General features: G+C 42.9%; 1 protein-coding gene across 1 annotated transcript in view; it reads left to right on the top strand.

The window, feature by feature from the left end:
• Positions 1 to 12,689: 12,689 nt before the first annotated feature.
• Positions 12,690 to 17,903, top strand: part of LAMB1 (laminin subunit beta 1) — a 66,785-nt gene continuing 61,571 nt past the window's right edge. Inside the window, exons 1-4 of the mRNA XM_033088138.1 lie at positions 12,690 to 12,819; positions 12,958 to 13,071; positions 14,124 to 14,299; positions 16,868 to 17,003. Of these exons, the coding sequence (XP_032944029.1) occupies positions 13,008 to 13,071; positions 14,124 to 14,299; positions 16,868 to 17,003 (376 nt within the window). The 5' untranslated portion in view covers positions 12,690 to 12,819; positions 12,958 to 13,007. The remainder of the gene's footprint in view (positions 12,820 to 12,957; positions 13,072 to 14,123; positions 14,300 to 16,867; positions 17,004 to 17,903) is intronic.

Below are 17,903 nucleotides of genomic sequence, written 5' to 3'. Positions count from 1 at the left end.
AAAAAATCCACCAGTACCCCAATGCGGGGTCTTCCTGCACCCCAGTCTCGCTGGTGGCTGGGTGAGACATGGGAAGTAGGATCCACACGATCCATACCATCAGCAATCCACGCTTGCTAACCACACTTGCTAGCTGCAATCCGCAGCCCACTTCTCTGCCAACCAACCAACCAACCAACCAACCAACCTCCCAACGTAGCCAGGGCAGTTACATTAGTGGCTAATAGCTAACCAATAACAGTTGATGGCTACCCAGCCATGGCAGATGGCCATCTGATTACAGCTGATGGCCATCTACTAACCAAGCTAGCACCTTTCTATGTGAGGCCGAGAGCCTGGAAACTGCTCTCTGGGGCTCTGTCCCCACAATTACGTAGGAAAACAAAGTCAACCCGACTACTGAAAGAACTAATTGGTTGGGAGCCTTTGTTCTGTATGGTACACAACCAGTTTCTAGGACTGTAATAACCAAACAGCTATGCAGATTGTTATCTCTGTTAAAGTGAGTATCTAAATTAATCCAATGTTTTTCTTGTTTCTCAGATAATTGAGCCTATTAAAGGTATCACCATACTGTGAACTTTCTAGAAAGGAGTAGAAATGGCAGTTAAATGGAGCCTGAAAATCTAAAAACCAAACTAGTGTTTGAGGAGTCCAGAGAATTGTACGATAGGAAGAAGCTCAAAGCTTGGAAAAGCTGTGTAAACATTCCCTATCTAAAGATAAACACTTGGGGAGTTTTATGATACTTAGGTTTAGCTTTGTGTTGGCCATACTGCATTGTGACTCATCTAAGAAAGACAAAATATGAATGGAAAAGATCAAATATTCAAGATTAAGAGAACAATTGCTTTCATTTGAAAAGAGGAAGTCTGGCATTTTTAACAAATAAATGTAAAAAAGTCAATTTAATTATATATATATATATATATATATATGTTTTAAGTTATAGTTTTATTTTAAAAATCCCAGTTCTGTTCTTCAACTCTTCAGACCACCCTATCTTCTATATACATCTCTATGTCTTCCTATATAGCAGATATATAGAAATGTGTATACTAAATTTTATCCTTAAGCTCAATTTTCTTTTAACACATTTTGGAGGGCAACTGTAATATACAGACAATTTGAAAGATTTAAACATTTACATAAACACATTTCTCCGTAAGAAAAAAAAATCAACTTTCAACTTGAACACAGCTTACCATATTTGGAACATAGGAGGAAAGGAAGTGATTAACAAAAATTAATCATGGCTACTACAACGTTGCATTCAAACCAAAATAAACCATAACACTTCCTACTCTACTCAAACTCAAGTTTCTATCAAGTAGCTGCAGATTTTAAGAGATATCAGCAAGCTTGATTTGTTTTTACCCCAGTCTTGGACGGCCAGAAGACAGACTCTTTTCTTAACTATACGAATATTGCCCAATGTCTCCATCTTGGCTGCAGTCTATTAAAGTGAACTAAACTTCTAAACATAAAGGGTCACTTTTGAGAAAGCAACCACAAGAAACTCTTTTAATTTTGAAATAAACTTTTAGAACAAGGCTATACATGTTCATTATGAAAAAAATAAAACAAAGGGGAAAAAGCTACTTAATATGTTGGGCTATATATACAGAAAATTTCTGGGTGGTCCCCCTTTTAGTCCCTCAAGAAATATAATATACCTTTTTTTTCATAATTGGAACCTACTTTTCCCTGTTATACCATAGAAATAAGCCCCATCTTTTTAAGCAATTGTCTAGTATTCCATTACAGGTGTCTAGCATAATTACTTAACTAATCCCTACTGATGATCATTCAAGTTATTTCCAGTTTTTCTTGTTATAAACAATAGTGGGAACATCTTTAAATGCATTATTTGGCATGTTTTTCCAGAGTCATATATATTTTAAGTTTTAATGTATTTCAGACTGCCCTCCAGAAAGGCACAGGGTGACCTCCCCAGTGATCATTTATGCTAGAGTCCTCGTGAACCTCATTACAGACGAGGTCACAAGACTTGGGAACATTGACTCACCTTTTTTTCATATCGTCATCACCTTGCAGCTTCTCACATGGTTGTGAAAGTGCACTTTACTTCTTGGTAATCCTCATGTAGATTTGCACTCTCCCCATTACAATACAGAGCAGTCACAGAGTGAGTTTATGTTAATATTGTATATATTAATACTTCATGTATCTAAATCACGACAAAATGCTCATGTTTTTATATTTCCCATGGAAGAAAATTAAATGTGCCATCTGCTTTCTTAAAGTACTAATGTGCATTGGGGAGACTCATTCTGGCTAAAGTATTACCTGTGATTGTTTTCTCCCCAGAAAGCACAATGGGCATAGTTCTAGGCGTGTTAAATTAATGCACTCAACTAGTGTCTGATGAGCTCTGTGCTCAGTGCTGGGAGATTAGGATGCTCTCAAGGTACTTGCAATTTATCACACACAAAATATACATTCATACACTAACTATGTGTTCGGTGAATACCGACCATGTGCTCTGTGCTGGTGCTGGGGATACAGCAGTGAGTGTGAGAGGTGGGGTGCCTGGCCTCATGCATGGTACATCTACTCTAGAACAATCTAGAAGACCTCCTCCAATAGACGTGGGCCCAAGTATTGTAGCTGGGCAGTGGAATTGAGAAGGTTACACATGTGAAGTGTTAGCAGAGGAGGACCATGAACGCAGCAGAGAAGAGGGAGAAGTCATTCCAGGCAGAAGGAACTGGATGAGTCAAAACAGGGTTTGGGTTTTGAGAATGGTGAGTACATCGAGGCTAGAGCTTGGTGGGATGGGAGGCTGGTACGCTGAGAATGTAGAGATGAGATTATATAGGGGCCAGATTTCAAAGAGCCTGTGGAGTGTGCAAAGGGACCTGGACTTTGAACTTGTTTCATTGATAAGGAAACTGAGGCATACAGAAATGTGACTTACATGGTCCCAACTTAAGAGCCTTGCCATGTCGTTCAGTAAATCCATTAGTGACTAGAAATAATAAAATTAACTTCATAGGTCTGAATTTGTATTTCAAGGTAAGAACCCAGACAGAGTCAACATTTATGCCACGCTTTATTCAAAGCATAACAAATATTTATACTTCAAAAAAGACTTTGGGTTAGAATTTTTGTTTTTAATTATACCAGTTGTAGACAAATACATTCTCCTTATTTAAAAAAAGTTAAAACTTTACAGATAAGGCAAGAATTCCCTTTAATTCCCATCCCAAACACAATCCCTGTACTATCCCTTAAAGTACCCACTTATCTACTTGCTATGCATCCTTTTAGAACTTTATCATTGTTCCTTCATGTATATATATTTATGTTTATTGAAATGAAAAATTGCAATGTTCTTCCTTCATCTTAGACTTTAACCCTTATTGATCTTTATTAATAGTGTATACATTTAAGATAACCCTGGCTTTCTCTAAACGTGGAATATATACCATTGGTCGTTAGCAGGGCTTGGCACACAGGAAGTGCTCAGGAAATGTTAAAGAATGAGAGAGAGATTCGCTGATGAGACTTAAGGTACTAATTGGGTAGAGAGGTGGGGTTCCTGAGGTCAAAGATCAACCAAATAGAGATGATTATCACCACTTGGGTTATCTGAGTAGATGACTGAATGTTCAGCTCCATATTCCATGATTCCCAAATAGGGTCACCAAGAAATCATTTAGTCCTAGAGATTCACAGCAGCATGTCATTAGCCATCTTGAAAAGAGTAAACACATCCTACAAATTCTTTGTCAGGCAAGCAGCCCAGTATGTGAAGCAGCACCTAATCCTGGTGTGAGACCTAGTGCTGACTTGTTCCTGGCATGATAAAAACACCGCACTGGGCTCTGGGTGGGCTGGCCTTCACAAACCTGATTAGCAGCCTGGCAGCAAGCATGGCAGCCAGCCGTGATGAAAGAAATGCTCCCTTTTCAGGAGAGCAGTCTTGCTATTTTAGAGGAACTGCTGTTGTAGAGTTAATTCTTCTAGAAGGCCAAGGGCATAATGGTTGGGGAAGATAAGGCTGCTCTTTGACAGAGGATGGCTTTTACCAGCATTTCCATCACTTCTGAAATGTGTTCAGATCAAAGATCCCATCTTCCCAGCGTAACAAGACTGGATTGAGAATTAGGCTCCATTCCCAGTAGTCTCCCGGAGCATTTAACTTGCTAACTAACACCAGTCTCCTGGATCACCCTCGGTAATAATTAACAACTCAGAACAAAGAGATAAGTTTGCAGTGAGAGTACATTAGACCATCACTTCAAGCCTCTGATGCAAGGACATTGCCTAGTTTTAAAATATAGGTTAAATAAGAAGTGCTTTTTTATGCAATAAACATATCCCAGGGACCTACTATGTGCCAGGCATGAGGCTAGGAACACAGTGGGAGATGTATGAAGACTTCAGGAGCTCTCTGGGGGCTGAACTTGACCTTTCAAATGGAGAAAGAATCTGGATAAAAAAGCAAAGGAGGATCTTTAAAAATTAAAATACTGGAATACAGACAGTCCTCTTTTCTTCCTCTCGATACTACTGAATTTTAACATCCTTACAAAGTGGGGAGAAGTAACACCATCAGCTGAAATAAAACTTTCAAAATCTTTAAACTACAATTTTAGGTGGGTTGCTATAAGAGAGGAACTGAATTGTTAAGAAAACTTTTCAGAAAAGTCTTTCTGAAACTTAACTATCAACCACTGAGTGTCAGTTGCCTACTCAGTTTGACACTGGTGATTTCAATATTTTAAAGCAGTCTTACCACACCTCAAAGTTTAGATGCTGATGTATTTTGTCCAAGTGTATAGCTCGGATCAAAAATAACATTTAAAATATTTTATAGTAAATAGTTGTAATAATTTATTAAACTTCTAATTATATAAATTTTTAAAAGTTTATAAATATAACTATCATAGGTGACAAAAGCTGACTAGAGAAATAAAATTTCTTATTTTTGATGGCCTTAAATTTCATTATCTATGAACTGGCAAGTATTCGTATTTAAATTCTTACTGCCCTTCCTTCTTTAGGCAGAGCATTCATGAAGGAAGATAATGATATGCCAGAAACATGAAACATGGGTTCATGACTAGTATTCAGATCTTAAGGTATTTAACTGACTACATTTAAGTTAATCCTGCTATGAATCTGATAAAATGTTTAAAGAGCTTTCCTAAAACTCTCTAGCCTTACTTCAGACATTAATCTTTCTCCCACTCATTTTCAAAGTGCCAGGTTAGCAACCAGATACTAAACTCTGTAAACAAAGAATAAATAGTGAACTGTAAAAACTTGTCCCATTTGGAGTGTTAAATATAGATTAGAAAATGGGGGAAAAAATAAAGAAACCAGTTTGGAATCCATGGGCACAGATGGGTAGAAGGAAGGTGACGGCCCATCTCCCCTTGCATCTGTAGTGCCATCTTGCTACTTTTTTGGAGGTGAAATCAACGATTTGTAGCCTTGCAGACAGCCTGGATGGTGGATAAAAAGAATGGATGAAACCTTCTTACACCTATTTTAGTGCCCATCTAAAAACACTGAAATAGAGACTTGGGTACGCTCTCATTTGTGATATTTCTTTTGAGATATTTAAGTATCGACAGATAACCATTTTTAAGACAGTGTTGATAAAGACCTCCTTGAATCAGCCAGGATAAACTAGGTTATGTTGCAGTTTAAACAAAAAAAAACTCCCAAACCTCAGGCTAAAAACAGCAAAGGTTTATAACTGTCTCAATGCTCCATATCCAGAAAAATGAATTCATCAGAATTCTAAAGTGATGTTGGCTTGCTTCAGGCGTAGCTGGATCAAGAGACTCCAAGGAGTCTTGAAGGATGTGCCCTATTGCTTCCCTCAGTTCTGCTTTCCTCTGCGCCGGCCCCAGTCTCAAAAAGCCCCCACCAGGTTCCAGGCTGACACTTATATGAACTCCACGTCTAGGTGAAAAAGAGCTTTTTTCTCTCCCATGAAAATCCCAGTGATTCCCGCAAAAGTCCCAGAAGTGGCCTAATTGGAAATGTGGAGTTGCATTCCCATGCTTGAACCAAATTGCTGGGTAGAGGGAGTGGAAATGCGCTGATTAGCCTGGAGCCCATGGAGGGATTAGCTTCATCTGAATTATGCGGGTTGACAACGTGAAAGGATTAGTCCTCTCAAAAAAAAATCTAGGTGTTGTTACCAGATGAAGGGATGTTAATGCAAGTCTAAACAGCAGTTTTTATCACATGGTCCCAGACTGAAAATGCCATGACTCCCTGCCTGATCCTGACCCTCATGATTTCCATGTTATAGAGGGTGACAGTAACAACCCCTATGTGCTTATAAGGAAGAGTTATTCAATTTTAGTTACTCCTCCAACAAGTAGATATTGAGTGTGTGTGCCACCTGACGGGAATACAAATTCCAATAAAATACACTCCTTGTGTATTTTATAAAATAGCTCCTGGGGGCAAGAACAAAGAGCTCCTGGGGGCAAGAACACTTAACATAAAATCACTATCCTACATATTTTAAAAGAAGTGTGTAGAAAGTGCTATGTAACATTTGTCCTGAATTTTGCTGGGCATTGAACTTACTTTTCTAGATCAATTCTGAACTCACAAAATACACTTAAATCTAATTTTCAAAACAGAAAAAATCTAGTATTTTTCATGAGTGATATCTAAATAGCCAGGTTTTAGGACCTAAGTATCAAAGCCTAGAAAGTGACACCCTTGTTGTTTCACTGTAAATCCAGGATTTAAAATGAGATGCATAATCCCAGACAAGAAAAAGCTAAAAGAGTTCATCATCACCAAACCAGTATTACAAAAAACGTTAAAGGAAGTTCTTTAAAAAGATGAAGGGGAAAAATAGATAAACAATATGAATAATAAAATGTCAATAACCACCTATCGACAGTTATTTTAAATGTAAATGGATTAAACATTCCAATCAAAAGACATAACATGGCAGAATGGATAAGAAAACAAGACCCCAGTAAAGAAGAGGCTACTCATGACCCAGCCATTTAAGGGAAGACAATGTGGCCATTGAATGTGACACTGAACACATATGGTAGTAGTATCAGCATTCTTACAATAATATAATCTGCAAGTGTATGCACATCAGAGGGCTCACGCTAAAATATGAACAGTGACAACTGCTGGGTGAGGAGATGCTAATTTTCTTTTTAGATGTTCTAGAATTCTCTGGCTTTTTTATTGGTTTATAATCAGGGGGAAAGTTCTTTTTAAAAACTCTATCAAGGTTATTAAAAATGTCAATAAAGATTGGATGACATCACACACACATACATAAAAACAAGACCCTTACATGTGCTGCCTACCAGAAACTCACTTCAGATCAAAAGAAACAGACTGAAAGTACAGGGATGGAAAAAGATATTTCATAAAAATGGAAATGAAAAAAAAATTTTTTTTTTAAAGCTGGAGTAGCAATACTTATACCAGACAAAATAACCTTTAAGATAAAGGCCATAACAGGAGACAAAGAAGGACCCAGCAATTCCACTTCGGGTATTTTCTGAAGAGACCCCAAACACTAATTTGAAAAGACATACACATCCATATGTTCATTGCAGCATTATTTACAATAGCCAAGATATGGAAGCAACCTTAGCATCCATTGATAGATGACTAGATAAAGATAATGTGGTATATATGTAATGGAATATTACTCATCTATATAAAAGAATGAAATCTTGCCATCTGCAACATCTTGCCATCTGGACCTAGAGGGTATTAGGCTAAGTGAAATAAGTCAGATAGAGAAAGACAAATACCATGCGATTTCACTTATATGTGCAATATAAACAAACAAACAACAGAAACAAACTCAGAATATTTTGATGGTTGCCAGATGGGAAGAGGTTGAGAGGATGGGTGAAAGGTGGGAAGAGATTAAGTACAAATTGGTAGTTGCAAAATAGTCATGGGAATGTAAAGTATGGCATAGGGAATATAGTCAATAATACTGTAATAACTATGGTGTGAGGTGAGTACTAGATTTATCGGGGTGATCACTTTTCAAGTTATATAAATGTGTAATCATTATGTGGTACATCTGAAACTAATATAATATTGTGTGTCAATTGAAAAATTAAAATTTATTTAAAAAATAAATGGGAAAAAATAATAATCATAAAAAAATTTTTTTAAATGAGATGCCTAAGTGGCATTCTAAGACTGTGTAAAGGTGAACTTGAAAGTAGTTTTTGTTTTTTTCAAACAAAATAATAAATACCTTGGGGAAATAAAAAACATTCTTTTTTTTTCCCTCTTCTGCCTTCTCCACCCCCACCCCACTCCAGTTCAAGCGGTTGTTTCTCAGTCTAGTTGTGTAGAACACAGCTCCCTGGCCCATGCTGGTAGTATGAGCCTTACGCTCATGGACGGACGGTAGCCCACGGCAGCACATAGCAGCCCGCTGCAGCCCACGCCAACCTCTGGCTGCTCTCAGCAGCCCAGCTCCAGGGAGAGCTGTTGTTCACAATGTTAGCTGTAGAGGGCGCAGCTCACTGGCCCATGTGGGAATGGAACCAGCCACCTGGGAGTTAGGAGAACGGTGCTCCAACCACCTGAGCCACCGGGCTGGCCCCTGTCACACATTCTTTGAGACAGAACAGCCAACAATTTGCAATCCCATCTGCCATTCAACACGCTGTAGAACTCTCCAGTAAAGACTCCTTATACTGAAGCAGGTAGTCCCACATAAGTACAAGTGTGGGAGGAGAGGGTTGTGTCAGCATGAGTAAAGCCTTGATGAGCTTTAATAACAAAAGAGATTTATTTCTCCTAAACTTGTAGTGTTTTCAGAAATCACAAGTTGTATGTAGTTTAATAGAAAGGAAGAATTTGTTTGTGAGTGAACTTTGGAAGTATTCCTAAAATGAACTCAAGTCTGTTGCTACTTCTTTTTCTCCTTGACTAGAAATTCATGTTCAGTAGAAAGTGGACATTTAAGAAAGTTGTTCTAACATGGAGCCTAGTCTTTATTTACTTTAATTCAAGAAACATTTATTGAGCACCTACAATAGGCCACATGTCACATCAGGCAATGTTTATGCACAAATGAAAGTGTCATAGTACTTGTCTGTCTCACTGTCTATTGGAGATGAGGGCATACACAGATAGTTATGGCATTATGTCATTTATGCTGTAACAGGCTTTTACAAGGTGGTGCTAGGAGGGAGGGGTCGGGGTGGAGCGACTGAGGAGATAATCGTGTTTAAGTGGAGGCTTCAAAGGTGTATTGTAGTTCACTACGTGGATGAGGTCAACAAGGGTCCGTGTAGCAAAGAGAAAGAAATGAAGGTATAAAAAGTATGCCATGTATCAGGAACTTCAGGCAGCTTACATGGGCGGCAGGCAGTCACTGACAGCTTTTGAACAAGGCAGCGACAGGACCAAAGTGGTGCCTCCGAAAACTCCTGGCAATGTGATAGAGGATTAGACTGGAGGAGGGAAGAGTTTGGAAGTAGGAACACCAGCCAGGGGGCTCCTGCGGGTGTTCGAACCAGGCATGAGGGGAGACTGAACCAAGGTAGGGCAACGAGGTTGGAACCAGGCGGGCATGATTGCTAGTTGCTAGTAAAGCAGAAATGACAGCAGGACCTGGTGATGGGGTGGGAAGACGTGAAGGAGGGGGAAAAGTGAGGCACGCTTCCCAGGCTGGGCTGGCTCCAAAGGCATGTGACCTGTGCAGTATCAGGACAACACCCCCCCCCACCACCACCACCACCACCATGGGTCCCAGACTTGGTTTAATGCTCTACTGTCACCATCTTGAAATCATTAATTATGAACAATGGGCCCCACATGCTGAATTTCATTTTGTACTGCACCCTGCAAATCCTACAGCCAGTCCTGCTCCCAGGTTTCTGTCTTGAGCTAAGGGGTGGGTCATGGCACTAATAATTGAAATTGGAAACAGAAGTACACACTTTGCTCCATGAGGAATGGCTGAAGAGATGAGTTCAATTTTGTAACACATGTCCTATGGGTTATCAAAGTAGGGCTATCCAATAAACTGTTAGAAATTGAATGCAAATTCCAAGCACGGTACAAGCTAGAGTTAGAGAAGTGGGGAGTCCCGAGGCCAAGGCAGTGAAGACCCTGGAGGAAAGCAGCTCGAAGGAAAAGAAGCTGGAGACAGAACCTTCAGAACCACAGCGTTTAAGGGATCAGAGAAGAGAAGGAGAAATGGAAGAGGGGGAGTCAGAGTGCTCTGGGGAAACTTTGGAGGAAATTGTATCCTAGCAGCCAAGGAAAAAGGAGTCTCAAGAAGGAGGAGTAATCATATGAAACATGATGCAAAGAGTCAAATAGGGAAAATGCCCATTACATTTGGCAACTGGAGGGCTGCTGGTAATTACTGAGACCACGGGTAGAGTTGGAAGTCATAATAGGATAAAGGAGAAAGCAGGAGGGAACAGTAAGTGCAAGCTACCCTTTCCAGAATCTAGGCTATGAAGGCAAAGAGAGGAAAGGAGCAAAGTAGAAGGTGTGTAGAATAAAGGCAGGTTTTTATTTTTTTCCCCTTAAGATGGGGGAATAGAGGAGGTGTGTATGTGAGAGCACTGCTTTTAGGAGGTGAAATGAGGGCACACACTTCCAGGACAGAAGTACAAAAGATAAAGGTGGAAATGGAAATAGACAAATTAATAGATGGAGTGGGCAGGAGAGTGTTATACACGCTCCCCACCACACATATACATGCAAAGCAACAACAACAATAAATCGCTAATTTTCTTAGTATTGTTAAGTTTACTACTGAGTGAGGTGGCCAGGGGAGCAGCAGGGCTTTCAAAGAGTGTTGAAGGTGAGTAATTCTTTGTCCCCTGGAGAGGACTCTGACCAGGGACAGGTATAACTGTCAAGCAGCAGGGAGGGCTCCGCCGCTGTGAGAGCAGAGGCCGGTCTCAGTAGAGGCAGAACAGAACAATGCTTGCAATCTGTATGGATGAAAAACTGTAATAAGCAACTCTGGCCTGCAGGACTAAAAAACTTGACAAGGGGAAGAGAAATTTGCCTTTTAATAGTTTTCTCTTCTTTCTTTCTTTCTTTCTTTCTCTTCTCTCTTTCTTTCTTTCTTTCTTTTTTAATTGGGGAATGTGGGGGAACAGTGTGTTTTTCCAGGACCTATTGGCTCCAAGTCAAGTCATTGTTTTCAATCTAGTTGTGGAGGGCGCAGCTCACTGGCCCATGTGGGAATCGAACCGGCCACCTTGGTTTTATGAGCACTGCTCTCTAACCATTGAGCCAACTGGCCGCCCCAATAGTTTTCTTTTAACTAAGATCTGAAGACCCTCCATTGCCACATTAGACCCTCACAACAGCACCCGCTTTCTCAGTGCTCTCAGGGCTGCCCAGCCAGCACCCAGGATCCTGAGCAGGGTTAGAGTTTTGCCACAGGGCAAATGCTGATTTGGTGAATAATTAATGCCTCGCCAAGACCGGAGGCTCCTGCCTCCCTGAAAGAATGTTTATAAACTTATGAAGCAGCTTACTCTATGGTCTAATGATTAAACTTTCCTGGGCCCTATTTCATTACAGCTCAGTTAAAAACTGACCAACTGGCCACTTAAACCTTCTCCCTGGGGTGATTAATTGGAAAACAAGCACAATCTCCTGACTGGACTAACAACTAACTATACTCCCCTCATTCCAGGCACTTTTGCTCAGAGCAGGACTCAAGAAGGCTCAAGCCTTGACCCTACCCAGAGCTAAGGCAGCAGAATTAGGCGAATTCACAGAACGGATGACAGAGTCCTGCCACCGGCCTCTCTTCCCGCTCCAACCCCCAGAGACGGGCGAGCTTATATTTACCCTTATTTAACCAGGCAGGTCACACACTCCTGTTTGAGACCCCTTATTAGAGGCCGCCCCCCCGACCTCATCACGTGTGTATGCACTATGGAGTTTCTGTCTAGAATGGCCGAGGTGGTGCTCTGTGGAGACTGTGGGCAAGTGCGTGTCGTGAGAGACCTCCAGCTTCGTGGCTGAGTCAACTCTGTCGAGGTGAGATGGAAAAAGGCGTCACGTAACAAACGTGCCATTCGAGAAATTATCTGAATTAGAACCATCGTCTAGAATTAGGTAAGACGTAGATTTTTAAAAACAGAATCAGATGGTAATGCATTGCCGTGGCCACCTGGGCAGGTCCTGGATAAATGTGTGCGCAAAGGAAGCACAGTGAAGAGCAGTTAAGTTTCCTTCCTTCTTATGAAGGCAGTTTAAGTGGAGCGCCCAGCCCAAACTCAGCGCTACCGGAGGGTTCGGTTCTTTCTCAGGAACAAGCCTGACAGGTAGACCCTCTTTCTAAAGGGTTAACCCTCCTTGCCGGAGTACAAAGTGCAAAAGTTTGTAGCCTTGGGCACCTTTTCGTGACTCATTCCTTGCAAATGTAAACTGCACAAGTGCGCGGGAGGTCCCGACCAGTACCCCCACGCAGGCGTTCTGAACGCCCTCCTCCGCGACCACCCCAACCGCAGCCTCCCCGCCACCCAACCACCACCGCTCGGGAAGCGCAACGGGTGGCAGCTCCGCAGCTCCTCGCTGGGAACTGAAAGAGCCAAAACCCCGCAGCGACTGCAGATGCGGCCTTAAAACAAAAGCGCCCCCGGAGGGTGGGACCAGGACCTCACCCCCTCCTGGCCAACTTGTGGCCTCCCGCCGCCCGCCCCTTTGGCCCCGGTTCTCCGAATGCGCATGAGCAGAGGCGCCTCCCTTGGATCCTCCCAAGGCTAAACTTTCTAATTCCCTTCTTTGGCTCGGGGTTGCCGGCCGCCGGGAGAGCGCTCGCACCGCCGGGTGAGCTGAACAAAGTGGCCGCGCGATTTTCCCCCTCCCCACCGTCCCATCCCCCGCTTCCGTGGGAGCGGCAGGAAATGGAAGGGCCCCTCTCCTCTCTCTGAACATTTATCTCTCCCCCCCACCCCACCTCTCCAGAAAGAAACACGGGAAAACAGGGCAGGCGGCTCGGTGATCACTCCTCTGCGATGTCCTCTCGGCTGCAGGGACTGGACATGCTGCTGCTCCAGGTGTTCGCTTTCAGTGTCTTAGGTAATTCCGAGGAAACGGTGGGGGAAGGGGGTGGGCTTGGATGTGGGAGAAGAAAACCCCAAAACCGATTGACCCTGCTTCGAGGGCACCTCGGGGATCGGGAGAGGGAGGGGTGGAAATTACGCCCTGGGATAAACGCCCGCGCCCTCGGTAGCGGCTGAAGACGGCGCGCGAGGATCGTCCCGGACTCGCATCCCGGGGGCTCTGTGCCCAGAGCTCGGGATCCCGCAGGCTCCCGCGGCCGCCGCGCGGGTCTTTGCACCTTCGGCCGGTTCAGGCTGGGGCTCTCCACTGCGCGGGACAGGCTCCCCGAGTTGAAGGGGCTCGCCATGGAGCTCTTGCCCCAGGAAAGTGCCCGAGCTGAGCGCAGGCTTCGTCCTGGGAACAGATTGGGGCCATGTGGCTTTAATTAACCAGCTCTGTTTGCCCTCGGATGGCGCCAGAAACAGCTGGACCCAGAGCTTCCCTGGAATGGCGAAACGTTGAAACCTCTCCAAAGTCTCAGGGATTGTCCTCTCGCCTCTTGCTTGGGAAAGAGGTGTCCGGGGCGCGCCCCACCACTTCGCCCCGCACGCCCCCGCGGTCTTTGCGCGCGCACGCGCGCGCACACACTCACGTGCCCCCACGTTCACGAATTTACGCGCGCACAAACACTAGCACTCACACCGAGGATGCACGGGCTGCCACGTGCACGCGGGTTCACACGCGCGCACCGTTGTGCGGCGTTTGGCCACCCACGTCCCTCTACCAAGGTCTGGTCACGTCGAAGTGGTGGGTCCGCACATCCATCTTTTGTGGCCGGAGGTGCTCCCGAGGGGCAGATAAGGGTGGGCGCGATGCCCTTGGCTGCTGGACAAACCTGAGGTCGCGTCTGTGTTTCCGAATCCTCTCCACGTCTTTGCGTTCCCGGCCTTTCCCTCGCTCCTCTCTCCATTGTGTCTTTTATGTGCATTCTGCTGTCTTCCGACTCTACTCTGTCCCCGCCCCTACCTGTTCCTTTTGCTGGGGCTGGCTCTATCTCCTTTCCCCAACCTACCCTGCCCCTTCCGCAGCCCTGTTTCGAGCCCGAGTGCGTGCTCAAGAACCAGAGTTCAGCTACGGCTGCGCGGAGGGCAGCTGCTACCCAGCCACTGGCGACCTTCTCATCGGCCGAGCACAGAAGCTTTCGGTGACCTCGACGTGCGGGCTGCACACACCGGAGCCTTACTGCATCGTTAGCCACCTCCAGGTGAGGGAGGAGAGCCCAGCTGAATGCTCTGCGCGTGCCTCCACCAGTCCAGATCTACCGTCAGAGGCAGGCCCAGGGGACTATGTATCCTGCCAGCTATCCAGATAGGAAGCGCACAGCCAGCCAGGGAGGCCCGGGATTAGGCTGGTAGCTCACCCATTTGCCCCATCTCAGTTTGCACAGTTGCATCCGCCAACCGTTTCCTGCCGGTCGGCACAGGCAGTATGGAATGGCAGAGCTCCAGACAGATCAGGCGCCTGCACCGTGCCCTGACCCAGGAGCTCCGAAAGCCCTATGTGTGTGTGGTTTTCCTCTTTCCCTTTTGGAAATGTGTATAACAGATGGTTTATCCTTTCTTTTTTTTTTTTTTTTTTAACACTGAGCAATAATCTTGGGTTTTTTCCCAAATCTTTAACTTGGGTGAAGGGTGTATTCCAGCACTGACAGACACCTTTAAGGTCACTCTAATCACTGAACCCGTTTTTCTCTCCTTTGATGCTGTTCTCCCATCTATCTCTATTAGATATTAGGATCAAATGCTTTCTTTTTCAAAATGCTCTCATTGTCACGGTACCCTTATAGATGAAGACCAAAATAAAATTTTAGGGTATTTTCTGTTTCTGAAAGTAGAACCAGATTTTAGATTTCATAAGTCACATTTTCACAAAATAAAAACTAATTTTAAAATAAAAACTAATTTTAAGCAAAGTGTAAATTGTCCAGAATCAGAATCCCTTTCCTGGATTTTTCAAAAGGAGAGTGATATCTCTGGCCTCTAAGGGAAGCAGAAGGTGTAAATCCCACAGGTAGGGCAAGTTCCAAGCCAATTGCTCTACCTTTGGTCGTGCCACCCACCTGTAACCCCTGCCCTTTGGGGGTAGGACAAAGTGTGATGTGGGTTGCACAGCAGATTCCTTAAAATGGAGTCACTTTTACAAAGCAGAGAGTCCATTCTGGAGACCTGATAAATTAAACTGAAGGAAGGTAATAAAGTGGATTCCACTCATTTGCTTCCAGGTTTGTGCAGAAATGTCTAGACGGCTTCCTCCTGATTAGAAGGGAGGCTATAATTAAACTTTTTTTCTAAGTTCTGGTAATTGTTTTTTGGTATTAGTTTCCTTGACTACAAGTTAATGAAGGCAGTTGATGTTACCATTTCTAATATTAGCGTGTAAATTTTACCTAAAATATTACGCTAACGTTTACCTCAGAGGCCAGGACATCCTGTAAATGAATCATCAGATTCTGGAATCAGCTTTGACCATTATGAGAACTGGTCTGTTTGTGTCAAAATCAAGAAGAGCTGGGCACTCTGGTTTACATGACTAACCGTGAAATTGTGGAGTGCTCTCCACAGATATCAGAACCTAAAGAAAGGGACTGGGTACGCACTTTACTCAGGCATTTAGTGGGTGTACAAAGTGAGTCTCGAAGCTTGCATATTTTGTCCAGGGTCCCGTTTTTTGCTTCCCTGACTTTTGATCTCTATATTGTAATTAGTACATCTTGCCAGGCTCTAAATTCTTTTGGGAGGAAGGAGATAATCTATAGCTAACTAAATAAACATGTGAAAGTACAATCAGTTGCTGTTGTCCTCACAAGAATATCACCTTTGCTTAAATGTTGTTTGTAAGACGTGTGTGGGTCTCTATAGATTTCAGTCTTAGCATCATTTTCAGACTTCAGAATAATCTGCATTTTGGAAAACTTAGGTAGAGAGAAGAGCTCCGTGTGGAAAAGGGAACTAAGTTATGCAATTTATGATTTGCCATGATGCAGTGCAAAGAGGGTTTTTTGAACTCTCCTGACCCAACTGCCAGGGGGTCCTGTGGCCCCCATTTTAGGGAGAAGGAAGATGAGAAGAGAGAAGTTCAAAGCTACTGTAAACCCTAAAGTATACTTTAATTCCAGTTCAAGTCCGTTTTGACATTCTTTGAGTTACTCCCAGTTTGTAGTGATCCCAACACAGCAGGACAGCCTGGCACCTCCTTCCTCAGATACTCGGAGCAATTTACAATCTGCACACCACCACCGGCCACCACTGGTTCTCCACTGGGGCAAAGAAGAAGCTAAGAAATCTTGTTCTGTATTTCCCAAAGTTTCTTTAATACCTCTGCCTAATTCTTGGCTTCTGCCTTATGTAGGTTTTAGAAAATCAGGCCAAATGAATTGTTTGTTCTTTTTTTTTTTCCTTTTTTTCAGTTTGCTTTATGTCAGCAAAAATTCTCTAATACCTCTTTTGCATTTTACTTTAAGAGCAAGCTTCTCTAGCTATTAATTGAGATTAAGAGATTTCATTTTGATTAAATTAATAGCTGGTAGAAACAATGCCTTCTTGTACTTTTGACCTTGAATTTGCAAGAGAAGAGGACATTTTCAGGAGAATTCCATACTCAGTATGTAAAAGTGAAAGGTTTGTGATATGTCATTTAAGTAATTTTGGCACATTCATTTTTCTCGAAACAAGTAGATTTGATTTTTGTATTGTAGGCTTGATTGTTGTTTGTGTGTGTGTGTGTGAGTGTGAGTGATTGTTTCCTAGACTCATGAAATTAACTTTGCTTTCAGGAGGACAAAAAATGCTTCATATGCAATTCACAAGATCCTTATCATGAGACCCTCAATGCTGACAGTCATCTCATTGAAAATGTGGTTACTACATTTGCTCCAAACCGCCTTAAGATTTGGTGGCAATCTGAAAATGGTATGTGGTTGGTGTGGGAACAAGTTGATGGAGTGTGATTGGTCACTTGGGATGGGTTTATAGGCTCCTGGGTGTTTGTAATTACGATGGGTTCCTTGGTCCTATACCCACGGCTTTTGGCAGATTTATTGCCTGAAACACTAACCTCTCTGGGTAAAATCTGATTCTTCTTCCTGAAGCAGGCACTTCCCACAAGAAAGCAGTCTTTCTTGCTAGACCAAAGTATTCCGTAGTTCTCATTCTGAGGGGAGCTTTGGGGAGTGTGTGTATGTGCTGGGGAGGGCGTGGGAAGGCTCTGTACTATCTCAGGCTCTTACTCTTCCACAAAACATAGCATCTCTCATTTTGATCAACCCCAAATGAAAGGGCAGAATCAGCCCCCGCCACTAGCAGCGTCTTTCTTCTAGCTAAAGAAAATTTAATAATAGTACTATGAGTAAACACTAGATGTGATTTTTCAAAGACTCTTTGAACATGGATATGACTCCAAGTCAATTTCCCCAATGAGAGTGTAAATTCATTCCTTTGTCCTTTCTTTGCCTTTTGGGTTTTGATTTAATACATTTATCAAATTTGATGTTACTATCGCTGTGAAACTAAGCCAAAATTAGTTTTTCATTTGTTTCAAACTTGAATGCTGAACGTTGGGGAATAAAGATAGAGTTATTGTGTTTTGTTTATTAACAATGTGTCAATAGATCTTTTTTAAAAAGTTATGAGAAAGGGCTCTGAGAAGTGAACCTAAGCCTGGCCATAGAAAGCATGGACACTACCAGATCTCTTTATTCTATGCCCTACACCTGAGAACCTTTTGGATGCTCACAGTCATTCATCATGCTGTAAAGAACTCCCTTAATAGACTTCCTCATCATTGACTGTGAAATCCCACATGCTTTCTAG

This window comes from Rhinolophus ferrumequinum, chromosome 20 (genome assembly GCF_004115265.2).
Source record: "Rhinolophus ferrumequinum isolate MPI-CBG mRhiFer1 chromosome 20, mRhiFer1_v1.p, whole genome shotgun sequence".
NCBI classification, from domain to species: domain Eukaryota; kingdom Metazoa; phylum Chordata; class Mammalia; order Chiroptera; family Rhinolophidae; genus Rhinolophus; species Rhinolophus ferrumequinum.
Note: the sequence above shows the minus strand (reverse complement) of the source record. Positions and strands in the feature narration are given on the sequence as shown.